This window comes from Monodelphis domestica, chromosome 6, assembly GCF_027887165.1.
Source record: "Monodelphis domestica isolate mMonDom1 chromosome 6, mMonDom1.pri, whole genome shotgun sequence".
In the NCBI taxonomy this organism is placed as follows: Eukaryota; Metazoa; Chordata; class Mammalia; order Didelphimorphia; family Didelphidae; genus Monodelphis; species Monodelphis domestica.
The window spans coordinates 156390094-156407326 of NC_077232.1; the positions used below are offsets into that span (position 1 = coordinate 156390094).

The 17233-nt window shown below is 36.0% G+C and overlaps 1 protein-coding gene across 8 annotated transcripts in view; it reads right to left on the minus strand.

Annotated features, from left to right (window-relative positions):
* Positions 1-5851: 5851 nt before the first annotated feature.
* Positions 5852-17233, minus strand: part of CENPC (centromere protein C) — a 61458-nt gene continuing 50076 nt past the window's right edge. For 7 of the 8 annotated variants that reach the window (XM_056802686.1, XM_056802688.1, XM_056802687.1 and 4 more), the window contains 3 exons: positions 13677-13831; positions 6507-6597; positions 5852-6065 (listed from right to left, as the gene is read on the minus strand). In XM_056802686.1, the coding sequence (XP_056658664.1) occupies positions 5980-6065; positions 6507-6597; positions 13677-13831 (332 nt within the window). In that variant the 3' untranslated portion in view covers positions 5852-5979. Of the gene's footprint in view, positions 6066-6506; positions 6598-13676; positions 13832-17233 lie in introns of those variants that run through there. The other variant, XR_008912886.1, reaches the window with a different exon arrangement.

Genomic DNA, 17233 nt, shown 5'->3' on the forward strand with positions numbered 1-17233 from the left:
CTGAAAAAAAAAACTGTTAAAATAGTTCACGTTCACAAATATTTAACTATTCAAACTTTAATATTTAATTCTCTACGCACATTGGCTTCAATGAGATACTTTTAGGGGGCTAATTTTCCTGAGAAGTAACAGAATGAGTTTTTCTGAGGGTGTTTCTATGTATATCATCAACTCAACTCCCAACCATTAATACAAAGCAAGATACCTTCCTGAGCAGATGTTATCTACTTGACACATGAACTTTTCTTTTTTTTTCAGCATGTTTCCTTACTTTCTATCTTAAATACTCATGAAATTCATGTTGTTCCTTGAGGAGCTCATTATTCAGAGAGGTGGCTATGATTAGACAGGTGCTTGGTATTAGTAGGTTTCCATTAGGTAAAAAGAGGAAGATTATATTTAAATCTCCTTAGCCATCCTTGCCTCAAGTTCTTTTACAGAAAACATCCAAACACAAACATATCTAGTTTAGTGCTATAAGAAGCCTTCCATGCAATGAAATCCCAAAGCCCTTACAACTCTGAAGTCTTAGCCCAGTGCCTGGCACATACTAGATGCTTAACATTTGTTTCCTTCCTCCTTTTCCCTGTCCACTTACTAATCTTAGTATCTTTGGCTTCTTTCAAAACTCAAGTACCAACTTCCTGAAGACTTTCCAGGACCAGCTACTGTTATCCTTTCTAAATTATCCTTTAGACCCTACATTAACTAATAAAAACTGACATAAATGTACATATTTATATATGCATATATTCTCTTCCATTAGAATATAAGCTTTTTGAGGACAAGAACTATTTTTCTTTCTAACTTCAGGACTTGGCACATTCCTGGCCTATAAGAATTTAATAAACACTTAAGGATTATTACTCTTATTACACTCCATATCTCTATCTTTGCACTAGCTGCCCCTTCCCTCCTCTGCCCATCCCTGGTATACTCTCTCCCCCCAATTATTATCTTCTACATAAAGCTTTTCCTTAAGCACCCTAATTACAAGCACTCACCATGCAAAAGTATTTTGTATTTAGTCTGTCTCAAGTAGTGTGAATTTCAAAACTACTCCACCCTGTTCAGACCATTCTTTGGAGGATGGGATTTAGCTATTTCCTGATCAATGACAATGAAGATACTTGGAGTAACAGAGTCAGGTCTTGGAAACTGCAGTCTCCACCCTACTCAGGTAGAGATTAGGAAGGGCTGCAGCAAAACTCAAGATTTAATTATTTGAGAATTGGCCCTCAACAGACATGTGCAAAAAAAGACAGACCTCTGGGCAGTCCTAGGTCAAGCTAGAGGGACCATTGGGACTTGTGAGGCACAGGAAGTGAGGTGGGGAACAGCCTCTGGAATTGGCTGACTTCCTGGGGACAGAGGGAGACGGAAGTTTGTGCTAGGAGCTTGAGCAGGAAGGAGGCCCACAGACAACTTCCCTTGAGATCGATCACGTGAGTCAAGGACTGCTTCTTCTTCTCTACCTTGGCCCCGGGCCTAATCTCCCTCTGCCTTGGCCAGAAGTTGAGTAACCCCTTTCCCTTTTCTCCTCTCTCCTTCGCTCCCTCTCCCTTTCTTACTCCCATTGTGATTAAACCACCACAAACTCCATTTTGACTTGAGTGTTTCATTTTTAGGAATTTCATAAGTAAATTCCTTGGAGGCCATAAATTAATATTATAACGATCTCTAACGGTGAAATTTTCACCATTATAGTAGTAGGTGAACATCTTGAGGGTAAGCTATTTTGAAGGGACAATTTACATCTTTACTTTTGATTCCTTAGGACCCAACACATACTTGGCAACTAATAAATGCTTATGGATTGCTAGGCTTATTCTATATTATACCCTTTTATCTGTAACTTCGAACAATATTAGACTATTAATTTTTAATCATGTACTCTTTGAGGGCAGGGACAACCTCTCTTTTGCATCTCCAGAGCTTTGAACATTTCTTGTTATGAAATAATAAGCATTTGGTAAAAGCCTGTTGTTCATTGATTGGTTTAAAATTAAAAACTTTTTGTGAGAAAATGTTTTCACTAAATTCATGTATGTATTCTATCTTCCCCAAGAGAATATAAATTCTATTGAGAAAGGGGCTTATTTCATCTTCACTTTTTTATCACTGTAACCTAGCACAACGCTTTGCACATGACAGTATTCAGTTTAAATGGAATCAAATGGTATTAACAAATTCTAAAACATCAAAGTAAAATGAAGTAGTTTCTGGTTTTTGGCCTAGAAAGTCAACTAAAGCAAAAGAAAATAAGCCTTTATCATAATTTAGACTTGCTAAAAAAACAAGCTAAAATTTCTGCTATCTTGGGAATACTTTTCAGATTAAAAACAACCCTTACATTTCAGTCACTGGCAAAAATATATCTTCTTAAAAATAATTTACACACGATAGTTTGCAAGCAGTATTTTAGAACAATATTTGTTATTAATAATGAAACAGAACTTCCGGGTAATCATGGCTGCAATCTAGACGCCGCACGCTTCCTCTCCCCGGCACTGAACGAAATAGACTACATCAAAGGAGCATAAAATCACCTTTGGAGGAACAGAAGGACTCCCCAGTACCCCACAGAGGCAAAGGTACGTGGGGCTTGAACATTTCCACACTAAAATAAGAAGGAAAAGCTTGCACAGAAAAGTGAACTGAGCCGCCCTTCCCCCACCCCACCTCCCCCACTAAACCAGAGTGAGCTACCTGAGCGCTCACCGGGACAGCGAGTGAGTGGGGAGCGTCTCTGTCTGGGGGGGCACTCCAGGGTCCTTGGGATCTGGGGACTGCCAGGAAAAAACGTCTCAGGGCGCTTTCACTGGAGAAGCCAGCGGACCTGGACTTGGGGCGGGCTGCGCTGAACAACAAGCACTGATTATCTGGGCGGAGCTGAATACCTGGGCTCGGAGGTTGGGAAGAACTAGTCTGAAGCAACCTAAATTCACAGAAAAACCGCTCTTATAACCCAGACCCCAGACCAAAAAGGAAAGGGAAATAAAACCACCAAAGGGATGGCTCACATGGCCCAAAATCAAGCCTCCAGGAAGAAAGGGAAAAAAGTGACTATTGAAAACTTTTATGGTGGAAGTACCCAAGGAAAAGAGGAGAATGAGGAGGAAATCCAAAAAAATTCAGAACACGCCTCCCAAAATGGAAACTATCAACAAGCTCTGGAAGATCTCAAACTGGAACTTATCCAAAAGATGGAAACCTTCTGGAAAGAAAAATGGGAGAAAGAGATCAGCTGTCTGACAGATAAGACTGCTCAATTGGAAAAAGAACTCGAAGCATCCAATAGAAGGGCAGACAAGGCTGAAAAGCAAAACCAGTCCCTAATGACCAGAATTAAGCACCTCGAAGAAAGTGAGATGATAAAACAGCAAGAATCAATAAAGCAAACCCAAATAATTAATGAATTGGAAGAAAACATAAAATATCTCACTGAGAAGGTCACAGACCTGGAGAACAGAGGAAGACGAGAAAATCTCCGTATCATCGGTCTCCCAGAAAAACCAGAGGTAAACAACAAATTGGATATTATTCTACAGGAGATTATAAAAGAAAATTGCCCCCACGTTCTGGAGCAAGGGGGCAAAATAGAAATAGAAAGGATTCATAGAACACCTTCTATACTAAATCCCCAAAAGACAACGCCTAGGAATGTAATTGCCAAATTCAAGAGCTTCCAAGTAAAGGAGAAAATCCTACAAGAAGCCAAGAAGAAGAGCTTCAGATATAAGGGGGCTCCCATAAGGATCACACACGACTTAGCGGCTAATACACTAAGAGACCGCAAAGCATGGAACACGATATTTAGAAAGGCAAGAGAGCTGGGTCTCCAACCAAGAATCAACTACCCAACAAAACTGACTATATACTTCCAGGGGAAAGTATGGGCATTCAACAAAATAGAAGATTTCCAAGCATTTGCTAAGAAAAGACCAGAGCTCTGTGGAAAGTTCGATATCCAAGCACAGAAAGCAAGAGAAACATGAAAAGGTAAATATGAAAGAAAGGGAAAAGGAGATAAATCTTATCTTTCTCTTTAAGTCAAACTCTCTTCTATAAGGACTACATTTACATCAAATTATATATATTAATATGTGGGGAAAATGTTTTGTGTAACTCTCATAAATTGTATCATCATAAGAGTAGTTAGAAGAAACATGCATAGGGAAAGATTGGGGAATTAAGAAGATTTGGGGAAAGTTGGGGCAAAAAAAGGAAAAGGGAGGGGGGAACCGTGATAATACTAAGATTAACTTCAAGAAATAGGGGGGGAATCAATAGAATAAACTTTCCCATATAAAGATACACATGGGAAGGGGAGGGGAAGAACTCTCATATGAGAAGGAGAGGAAGAGAGCGTGAAGTGGAATTACTTAAACCTTACTCTCAGTGAAATCAAATCTGAGAGGGAAGAACATCTAGATCCAGTGGGATCCTGAATTCTATCTTATCCATTAGGGCAAGAAAGAAAGGAAAATTAAGGAGGGGGAGGGGGAAGGGAGTATAAAAAGGGAGGGAAGGAGAGGGGGGAGGGGAAGGGAGCATAAAAAGGGAGGGGCTAGAAAGGGAAGCATCTCAAGGGAGGGGACTAGGGGGACTGACCTAAAGTAAATCACTGGTTCAAAAGGAGAAAGCTAAAGAAGAAAGGTCAGAACTAGGGGAAGATATCAAAATGCCAGCGAATCCACAAATAACAATCATAACTTTGAACGTGAATGGGATGAACTCACCCATAAAACGCAGACAAATAGCAGATTGGATTAGAACCCAAAACCCTACCATATGTTGTCTTCAAGAAACACATATGAGACGGGTTGACACTCACAAGGTTAGAATTAAAGGTTGGAGTAAGACCTTTTGGGCCTCAACCGATAGAAAGAAGGCAGGAGTTGCAATCATGATATCTGACAAAGCCAAAGTACAAATAGACCTGATCAAAAGGGACAGGGAAGGTAAATATATTCTGCTAAAAGGAAATATAGACAATGAGGAAATATCACTAATCAACATGTATGCACCAAATGGTATAGCATCCAAATTTTTAATAGAGAAACTAGGAGAATTGAAGGAGGAAATAGACAGTAAAACCATATTAGTGGGAGACTTGAACCAACCACTATCAAATTTAGATAAATCAAATCAAAAAATAAATAAGAAAGAGGTAAAAGAAGGTGAATGAAATCTTAGAAAAATTAGAATTAATAGACATATGGAGAAAAATAAATAGGGACAAAAAAGAATACACCTTCTTTTCAGCACCACATGGCACATTCACAAAAATAGATCATACACTAGGTCATAGAAACATGGCACTTAAATGCAGAAAAGCAGAAATATTAACTGCAGCCTTTTCAGATCACAAGGCAATTAAAATATTGATCGGCAAGGGTACATGGAGACCCAAATCAAAAATTAATTGGAAATTAAATAACATGATACTCCAAAATCGGATAGTTAGAAAAGAAATCATAGAAACAATAATGAAACAACACTCCATAATTTAAGAAACTATTGATACCTAGCATAATCCTATAAAATAATTTGAAGTACAGACAACCAAGGCCAATGTATGCCTCAACTACTATGTTTTGGAGAAGTTCAGACAAAAATTAAATGGGCAGTAGTTGCCTTGTTTTTCCCCCTCAAAACAGCATTTATTCTAAAATACACATTTCAATTACCTATTTTAGATTATTTAATCATTAGCAAATTAGTGAAAATGATTAAGTCAACTATTTTCCTTGACAAAAATAAATGTACTACATTTTACTGAATAACAATTTTGTTGTCTATGTTACTAAGATCATGCCATGTATATAAGAGAAAAAGACAAGGCACATAAGTTTGAAAATATTTATATATTATGTACATAAAATAGAATGTTTATAATTTCAAACACACAAAAAAAGTGACTCTGAGGAAAAATGGCCCACCTATACAACAATGCTATGTATATTTGAATGTTTTTTATTTTTCTGGTCTTTCAGTTTTTATCTGAGTGAAAAGTAGAATGCTTCTCTCATCAATAAGATTTTTTATGTTATAGAAATTACCTAGAAGAAAAATAAGGAAAAATTATAAAATTATAAAAATTTCTTTAATATTAAATTGAATCAACTCATCTCACTTTTAACAACTTTTTTGTATACTTAAGAATATATGCCAATAAATAGCTTAATGCCAAATCAATACTGAGTATTGGTTCCAAAGCAGAAGAGTAGTAAGGGTTAGGCAATGGGGGTTAGGTGACTTGCCTAGGGTCACACACTTAGGAAGTGTTTGAGGTCACATTTGAACCCAGGACCTCCCATCTTTGGGCCTGACTCTCAATCCACTAAGCCACCCAGCTGCTCTCTATCCACATTATCTTAAACATAGACTAGTTCCCATTTACTATGGCTTCTTAACTGCACTATGTTTTTATGTAAACTCATCAATATTAAATGAAGGCAAATGTTACAATTGCTTTGAAATCAATTATCTTTAAGTCTTACCTGAAGGAACATAGAAAGTGTCCCCACTATTTAAGTTGTAATTTGTTTCATGTAAAGTACATAAAAGATTACCACTGACAACAAAGAATACCTGTAAAAAAATAAAATCTTTTAAGTTTTTTTAAAATGCTGTTCTTCACTATACACAGTAACAACACTGTATGATGATCAACTGTAAATGGTTTAGCTCTTCTCAGCAATTCAATGATCCAACACAATTCCAAAGGACAAAAAATGCTATCTCTAGGGAAAGAACTGACGGGAGTCTGAATGCAGATCAAAGCATACTATTTTTCACGTTATTTTCTTTATGTTTTTATTTTTTTAACTAGGAGTCTTCTTCCACAACATAACCAATGAGGAAATTTGTTTTATGACTGCACAAGTATAACCTAGAACAAATTGCTTATTATATTAAGGAAGGGAGAGAGGGGGGAAGAAGGGAATGAATTTGGAACTCAAAATTTTAGAAAACATATTAAAATTGTTTTTAAATATAATTGGAAAAACAAAATATTACAATTCTTATAGGAAACATTTTCCTTCTTAAATGTGACTTCTTGGTGTTTTTCTCCTTAATTATTCTTTTTCAGGATATCATTTTATCATAATGTTAATTTTATGTTCTTCTGTTCAGTCACAATAAGAGCTCTAATAACAGAATTATTATATTTAAGAAAGCTCTAAGATTCTGGTATGGGTCACCATCAAGTGAATCAAAACATCATTCACAACAGATTCTATATAAATCTATATAAAGATTCTATATAAAGAACACCACAGAAGATATAGAAACACTTGGAATTTAGATAACTCCTTTAAAAAAATTTTTTTTAAACCTCTCTTTCTTACCTCCCAGGAAGCCAAAAGCTACATAAAAAAGACATCTTTGAAATAGATGTGTTTAAAATCCTAAATATGTTAGCACAATTATATAAATGATTCTGAACGGCTCAGGAAGTTAGCTTAAATTGTCTTTATTTTTTATATTGCATTTGAAAAGAAATTTGCTTCTATTTATTGACTGTTTCAAGGAATTCATTTAAGCAAAAATCATATTCTTGCTCTTCATTTCTATATTTAAGCTTATATCCATTATCATGGTAGATTCATGGAAGTTCAAATATCATTTCTGGTTGGCCTAGATTATTATTAAACTGAAGTGCTATTAACACTCTTAAAAGTATACATTTTTAAGTAATTCACATAGAAACTTCAAAATTCCTTTGAATATAAAAAACAAAGTAGCTTACATAATTTCCCTATTACCTAGCCTCTCTTACAGTAGCCTAAGACCACATTAGCTTTTTTTACTGCCATGGAATACTGGGCCTGCAGTATACTAATGCCCCTCAGATCTTTTTCATACAAGTTAAAAGTTAATCTGTAGTCAAAGCAATTAATCCCCTATTTGTGAAGTTAACTCTTTTAAGCCTGGTATAGTAATTTATACTTATCTCTATTAACATCATGGACTCCCATCATCACCTACAGTAGTTTTTCCTCTAATTTTGAGTTATCTACATATTTTATACGGGTATCACTTTGATCCATAGCTGAAGAACTTAATGAAATAATGTTAAACACATATAAAAATAAATCTAGGTTTCTGGGGCCCTCTACTAACATCTCATTACAAAATGACATTGAACTATATATGATCATTCTCTGGGTCAACCAATTCTAAATCAACTGAATTCTATTCCAGTCCGCATTACTTAAAAAGAAGGCCGTGAAGGACTTTTTTCAAATGCTTTATTAACATATAGATAAACCACATTTTCAAAAGTCCCTTGATCTATTTATTAGTTTTACTAACCCTTTCCAAAAAATAGTTGACATGATTTATTCTTTGAAAAACATTTTTTACTTTACTTTCATTTACAAATATACCCCATTTGTACTACTCTCCTCCTCAGAGAGCTACCTCTTTTTTCAAAGAATAAAAAAAGAGAGAAAAAGTAGCACAATTACAAATGTGCTGTATCCATCCTCCCCAGGGTCTACAAAGAAAAAAGTGATACACATTTTCTCTTCTTTCCTCTGTGCCAAGTTTGGTAACTATAATTATTTAGTATCACATTTTACTTTGAGGGAGAGGTCTTTCAACTTGTATTATTAGTCATCCTGTGTACTGTTTTCCTATTCTGCTCACTTCACTTTGTATCAGTTCATGAAGTCTTCCAGCACTTCTCAGTATCTTTCCTATTCTATTTCCTGTTCTTATGGCCCAATGATATTTCATTATATTCATGTATTACAATTTGTTTAGCCATTCCCCAATCACCTGCTTTATTTCTAGTTTTTTGCTACACCAAAAAAATGCTACTATATATTTTGTTATAAATACGATATTTGCTTTTTTTACCTCTGACTTCTTTGGGATGTAGGCCTAAAAATGGTAATGATGGTCACAGCCCATGACCTTTTCTTTCATGAAGCCATACTAATTCAATAATCTATTTTGTAGGAAATGAAGGAAAACTCATTGATTTATGGCTTGCAAATTCCATTCTCTTCCCTTTTTGAAAGAGTGGATATATATTTTTTCCCATTTAGATCACATACCTCCCTGAAATCTATCTATTTATCTATGGGGGTCCATAGACATAGGTTAAGAATGTCTGCTCTTGAGGAATTTGGGGAAGAACAGGACAAGAATTCCATATAATTAAAAAAAACACTGATGAGTTATAATTTATGATGGAGGGAGTGCCATATTTATGAAATCAAATATTTGACAAATCAGTAGCTAAACACATCAAGGATATTGAGGATGGACAAACTTGGAGACAGTAACAGTGGAAAGACACAAAATCAAAGCTTGAGCATAATTTTAGAAAAAAGATGAGAAGAATTATGTCATGTCATTTGGAATAAGTGAGGAAAGTCATTCAGCATATGGATAAGTTGAATTAGCCTACCTAAATTAATTTATTGCTAAACTAAAGAAATATTGTAAATCTTGAATTTTCTCAGACTTGTGAATGTTAAAAATTTCTCCATTGGGGAATCCTCCATTTTTGATGTGAGAACTCGCCAGGATCAGAAATGGGAGGACCTCTACTCCACCCGTACTTAAGACTGCTTTAGGGGAGAAAACTCCTTGCTAAACAATGAAAGTACTTGGACCCATGCTTATGATGAGGCAAGGAGTTCTTTGAGCCATGCCTGTTTTTAGAATTGATACAATGGGATGCTAGGTACCTATAAAGGTCGGGCAACGTGCAAACTTGCCAGGAGCAAAGAGGTGAAAACTTACTTAGAGGTTTTCTCTTGAGGGTATTAGTCAACTCAGCTGTGTTTTCTCTGGTTCAGATTTACTGAGGGGATTAGTAGACCCAGCAGTGTTTTTAGAATGGGTTGTCCTTTGGAAAACGTCTACTGTGATTGGAAGATGGAAGAACTTAGGGGAGGTGACATAGGAGAAAACCCCCTATATAAGAAAGAGAAATCCTTTTGGAGAGAGCTCTTATGAGGATCGCTTGAGGAGGATCTCTTGAGAGAGGCTCTGGAGAAGGGAAGCTCTTGGAGGACAATCTCTAAGGAGGTCTCTCTGGAGCTCCTCTGAGGGGACTCTGACCCTCTGGAGAGAGGCCCTTTGAAACAGTCTCTGGCTGGACCTCTCTTTGAGGAGGACTCTGCCTGGAACTCTCTCTGGTGAAGTCAGCTGAGATGGAGCTGGCCTGGTGTCACTAGAATCCTTGCTTAGACAGACCTTGTGGTGAGTGATAAAAGACTGACTGACTGATCTCTCTCTCTTAAGACTCAGGTCTAGGCCATGTTGGCTTAAGGCCCTTCATACTTATTTCCTTTTTTTCTCTTTCTCTCTTTTCTTTAATTCCACATTTGTATTAATTAAAATCTCTATAAAACTCAGTTGACTTGGGTATTTGAATAATTGGGAATATTTCCCTGGTGACCACCTAATATTTGATTTAAAAACCAAGACACTGTAGTGAAACATATTTTCTGTGGTCAAATCTATTCACCCACTCTTATATCTAGCATAATTTATATCTTCCACTATTTTACTCACTACAGTTTATGACCCCAACTCTTTTAACTGCCACAGTTGATGGCCTTCCAACTATTTTAAATCTTACATAGTACAGTATGTACAAAGTGTGAAAGAGAATTTAAACTCTGTCTATTTTAAGTAAATCAATCAAGAACTTGGAGTACCCTGCCTTTCACACTTAGTCATCAACACTTAGTAAGAACCTTTTACTACAAAAGGAAGTTCATACCCTAAAAGACCACAAGCACTGCCCACCCCACCCCCTCAACTGGGCAATGATAGGCAAATTGGGAGACTGTGATTGATTCCTGAGATGTGACAAAGAGAGTTGATAGGTAGAGAAACCTGCATATAAATGGGAGCCTTTGGGACCCTGAGAGTCCTTTTGGCTGCTCAGGCTTCTGTTGGCTCAGCTTGATTAGGCATTCAATTCTGCCTTGGAAACTCTTGGCTCGAAGAGTTTGGCTTCAGTGACTCGCTTGGGTTGAAGAGACTTTTGCAGAATTCCACCAGGAGACCGGAACCTGGAGGCTGAGACTCTCCCGCTCTTCTGGCTAGAGATTGGAACTTTATCGGGGGAGTGAGCTAGGTTTCTTCAGGGAAGACTTAAAAGTGGTAGGCTGGAAAATTCCTTATCTCCCTCCTACATTTCCCTCTTACTATCACTATTTTGCTGTAATAAAACTACTAAAGCTACTAACTGTGAATCTTGAAATTTCTCAGACTTGTGAATGTTAAAAATTCCCAGACCCTATTTCATAAGGTTGGGTTAAGACCATTCCCCATTGGGACCATTCTTCATTTGGGCAGTGAAGGTACTTAGATCAGGAATGTGAGAACTCTACTTAGATCAGGAATGTGAGACCTCTACTCTACCCCTACTTAAGTCTGCCCTAGGGGAAGATAAAGTTGTAAACTCTTTTCTGAACAATGAAAAGTACTTAAACCCATACTTATTGTGGGACAAAAGTTCTTAAGCTATGCCTATTTTAGGACTAATACAAAAGGGTGCTAAATACCTACAAAGGTCAGGCAACTTGTGAACTTACAAAGAGCAAAAAGGTGAAAACTTACTCAGAGATTCTAGCCTACTCAGGTGTGAATTACTCAAAAGATTAGTCTACTCAGGTGTGAACTAAGAATGGTCTGTCCTTTGAAAAATGTCTACTGTGATTGGTAGATATAAGGACTTGGGGGGGGGGGGTGACATAGGAGAAAATTCCCTATATAAGGAGATGACAGTCTCCTAAAAAAGAGAGTCTCTAAGGAGGCTCTGAAGAGAAGCTCTTGAGACAGTCTTGAAGACAGTCTGAGGGAGGCTGACTCTGGCTGGAACTCCCTCTGAGGAGACTCTGTACCTCTGAATCCTTGCCTGAACAGATCTTATGGTGAGTGATAAAAGACTGACTGATCTTTCGCTTAAGGCTTAGGCCTGGGTTGGCCAGGGCTGCCCTGGGCCGGCCTATCCTTTTCTCATTATTTCCTTTTTCTCTCTCTAATTCCTCGTTGTATTAATTAATTAAAATCTTTATAAAACCCAGCTGTCTTGGGTATATTTTAATAATTGGGAATATTTCCCTGACGACCACCTTATATTTGATTTAAAACAAGACACTGTAGTGAAAACATATTTTCTGCGGTCACAATTTACTCATCCACTCTTATATCTACTACAATTTAAGTCTTCCACTATTTTAATCACTACAGTTTATGGCCTCAACTATTTTAACTATAACGTAACATACTTTTAGTTTAATTTTTATTATAAATGGTGACCATAACTTTTAAAATTCTTATATTTGTCAAATCCATTTTAATTATTACAAAAGTACAACACTTCATAGTTACTCAAGAGAATAGAGTTGAATACAATTTACTCAAATGTTATTGACTTTCTCTGCCTAGGTCCTTTATCTCACCTTTTCCCTTCTTGATTCTTAAATTCAAGATTTTAAGAATATAACTGAGCACTCCCTTATTTTCTGAAAGAAATCTAAACTACTCTTAATAGCTCAAATTCTTAGTCATTTGACTAAACCAGTAATAGTAAACCTTTTAGAGATAGAGTCCTAGGCCTCTCCCCCCCAACCCCAACCTATGAGCTGCTCACCTTACCTCCTGTCTACTCCCATTGGTTGTTGGACAGAAGAGCAGGGGATGTGAAAAAAATATCATCAAGGCAGTGGAGAAGGGGAGAGAAGCAGCTCTGCCAAAGTCCCTCTGCTTTTTTAGTAATGAACTCAGCAGGGGGCAGGGGCAGCTGAGTGCCCACAGAGAGCACTCTGCAGGCCAGCTTTGGCACCCATGCCAAAGGGTCACCATCATTGGTCTAAACTATTCTCTGGAGTCAGACATGTTTTCTGAAGTATTATATTTACTGTTATTCAAGTTTCAATTCTAAGTGCTTCTGAATGATCTGGTTTCTATAGCCCTCACACCAAATTTCCTACAATTTAATTTTCCTTCCATTTTTTCATGAGGCAACATTGTTCTTCCATTCTCCTTCCTTTGAAAACCAGTTTATATTCTAAACTGGTGTTACTTTTCTTTGTAATGTTGTTCCATTTAGAAAGATCAAATATTTTCTGATTAAGTCTCTGAGTTCCTTAAGCATGTTAGAATTGCTATATTCCTGTTTAATTTCTGTAAGAAATGGTGATATGTTGATGCCTTTTTCTTTATTCTCCATTTTTCAGCATCCACTGCATTTTGAATGTCAGGTTACAATTTTTGTAAGAGAATACTATAGCTTTACATATTTAAACTTCCTTTTAAATTGTATTCATTTTAATCTTTGTTCTAATAAGTCATTGTTAAAACAGGCAATTGATAGCTAATTAAGAAATGACTATCATATTGGTCATAATTTATTTCCTACCCATTTTCATTTTTTATGATTCTGTTCAATTCCTTACAGAAAAAAACATGTCTCGTTTGTTTCCAATCCTACAGTATAGTACTAAGCATGTCAAAAAATAATATTTGTTGGTATGGTGTATTGTAAACGAAAAAATCTCAAAACATTATAATCATTCTTCCATTTTAGTTAGTCAGGTTTGTAAACAGTTAGTTATTTTTAGTGTTTTGTCAAGCTTATTAAAAGTATATTGTCTATAACAAAAAAATTAAGGGAGAAAATGTACACTCACCACTGTATCTGAACAGACATATTGTTTTCCCTTTTCTTTAAAGGGCTCCAAGATCAATGTGCCAGTGGCAAACATAGAAGTATTCAAAATCTTAAACATTTTCAATGTGTCATCCTGAACACAAAATTCATGTGTACCTTTTATCTTCACAAGCTCTAAGGAGAAAGAATGATATAATATATAAGTTACACAAAAGTATACAAGAAGGTAGGATGGGGTAGTGGAAATAACATTCTATCTAGAATCAGGGGATCTGGGTTCCAGGCTCAGGTCTACTACTAATTTCTTATGCAATCTTATAGAAGACACCTTTCCATTCTAAAGCTGTTTCCTCTTGCATTAAATGAGGAGAACAGACTAGATTAACTTTAAAGAACCTCCTAGATTTAAATCCTATAGCCATTAACTAGCCATTTAACGTAGTAAAAAGTCAACTCAAAGTACTTGTTTACATTAGCCATCATATATTTTCCCTACTTTTTCCCCTGAATGTCACTGAAAGTACAATCTCTGAATGCTGAAATCTCTTTGGAGTTCAAGACATTGACCTGAAAATGTTCAAGTAGTGTGAAAGGGAATTCTTTGCTCTTTTCTGAGTTTACACTTACTTATAAAAAGGAATTCTTTATTCCCTGTGTCTATTTTGAGTTAACACTTTAGTTAACACTAACTTAAGTATCCCTTCTTAGATTGTGAAGACAGGATTAACTCTCCTTTTGAATTGAATCAACAAAAGGACTGAACACCCTACTTAGTACTAGGTGAGAAGTTAGCAAGGTACTTCGAGAACTCACAAGTCACTTACTTAGAGAGCTCCACCCTTTAAACTCAGTCCCAAACTTGTAAATCCTATGATCAGAGTATACATATACACCTTCAGAAACTCAATCAGGCAGGAATCTGTTAACCCTTTTGAAGAGTATTCACTTCTCCAGAAGGTGAGAACTGGTTGCCACAAGCACTGCCCTGCAGTGCTAGACAATTTGGAAGCTGTGAAGAGGGGGCAGGGACAAAAAGTCACCATAAAAAAACATGAATTGTTCAGCTTGAGTCAGTCTTGTGGAGATAGTCTCCTGACTGGAGAGAGTCTTTGAGGGAGCTTTGCTAGAGACTGAGGCTTAGATTATGGGTTTGGAGCTCAGTTTCAACTTGGACTCTGACTCCTGGACTACTTTGTGGGGTGAATGAAAGACTGACTCCTTTCCTAGTTTCTGGAGAGATTAGCTTCCATCTTGGAGGAGGGCCACGTGGTTACTCACTAATGGCCTTCCTGGTTGAGAGCTAATTAATCTCTGCCTGGATAACCTCTAACTCCTTCACATTTCTCTTCTTTATTGTTTTTTCACTATTTGTAAATAAATTTCTGACTCGAGATATAATATTGGTGACCACATTAATTTCATAAAATTATTGTCCAACCATTAATTTTCACCTTTATAGTAGACACAGAATTATTATATCTTTTGATTTCATTTAAAATTCCTAGGGTTCAGTGATTTTTTTCATTATCTATACACACTTCTAGATACATAACTTGATCAAGATGAATATAATCAGAAAGTTATTAAAGTCAGACATAGATAAATTCATGATTTCATGAATATACAGATTCTTTTTAGCTGGGCAGATCAAAACACATCTATACTTTTTGAACTCTCAGTTATATCTTTTCTTAAGTCCTCTACAGAGGATTTATTCAATATGCTACTCTTTACTCTAGATTTTAGTAGTCTGTGGGAAGAAGCAAAGCATTTATGTTGTCTGTTTTTCATTTCTTCCAAGTAATTGTTTCATCTCTTTTCCAATCATGTATTTGAGTTACTTTTTTAATGCATACTGGTATTATGCCACTCTCCATTCTCATGCATCTCTCTATTGCCTTTTAGGTCACCCATAATTTTTATTCTTTAGAGGTTGAACAAGTAATCTTAACAGACCTTAATTTATTCATGGAAGATATCTATTAGAGAAATGCTTTAATTCACCAATTAAAATAATGTGGGTTTATATTCTCTGTACCTTTCATTTAATTTGTGATTAAGAAAAATGTTCTGTTGTGAAGAAATGTCTAATAAAGTTTGTCTGTTCTCTTCTTTCAATCACTATAATCTCCTCTGTTTGATCATGAGCCTTGCTTTAGCCTTTAACTTTGGCTATAGCCCTTGCTATTAATCCTGTAGTTTCTCATCTTCCTTCTCTCTTCCTCTGAATGACCTTATTTCACAGTAAAACACCAGGATTCAGCAACTTCTATATTAAAGGGTCAGAAGTCTTGGAATATGATATTCCATAAGGCAAAGGAACTAGTTTTACAACCCAGAAATACCTAACCATCAAAACTGAATATATCCTTTCAGCAGGAAAAATGGTCATTTAATGAAGTAGAAGATTTCCAAACATTCCTGATGAAAAGCCCAAACCTAAACAGAACTTGATGTCCAAATATAAAATTTAAGAGAAGTATAAAAAGGTAAACAAGAAAGGGAAAATTTAAGAGATTCAATAAGATTGAATTATTTATATTCTTACATTGAAAGATGATATTTGCAACTCAATTTTTTTTTTAATCAGAAGTATAACAGAGTATGGGAGTAAGTTGACATGACATGAAAAAAAAAACACCAAGGGATGAAAAAGAGGATGTACTAAGAGAAAGGGAAAAGAGAGGCAAAATGGGTTAAATTATATCATCTAAAGAGGCACCAAAAAGACTATGACAGTGGAAGGGAGGATGATGAGGGTGGTGACAGGCAGTGCTTAAAACTGACTCTCACTGGTACAGAATCCTACCTTTCCCTATAGAGAAGAGGGGAATAAAAAAGGGTCAGCTGGGGAGGGCAGTAATATAAGTGAGGGGGAATGTGGGTGGGGGTGATTAAAAGCAGAATACTTGTGCGAAGGTACAGAGTGACAGGAGAGAAAAAGAGAAGGATTTTAAAGGGGAAAAATAAGATGGAGGGGAAAATACAGATGGCAATCATAACTGTGAACGTAAATGGAATGAACTCACCCATAAAACAAATAGATAGCACAGTAGATTAAAAACTAGAATTCTATGATATATTGTTTACAAAAAACACATTTGAGGCAGGGAGAGACACACAGAGTAAGGATAAGGGGATGGGGCAGAATCTATTGGGCTTCAACTAAGGTAAAAAAAAGTAACAATCATGATCTCAGACAAAGCTAGAGCAAAAACAGATCTAATTAAAAGAAATCATAAAGGAAATTACATTTTGATAAAAAGTATTATAGATAATGAAATAATATCAATACCTAATATATAAGCTTCAAATTTTTAAAGGAGAAATTAAATGAGCTTAAGGAGGAAATAGAGAATAAAACTACACTAGTGAGGGACTTCAGCCATTTCCTATCAGAACTAGGTAAATCTAACAAAAAATAAACCAAAAAAAGTAAGAAAGCAAATGAAATTTAGGAAAAATTAAATTTAATATATCTCCAGAGAAAAATGAATGAGCAGTGAATCAGCAAACACATGGTACATACCAAAAATTGACCATGTACTAGGGCATAGAAACTTCATGACCAAATAC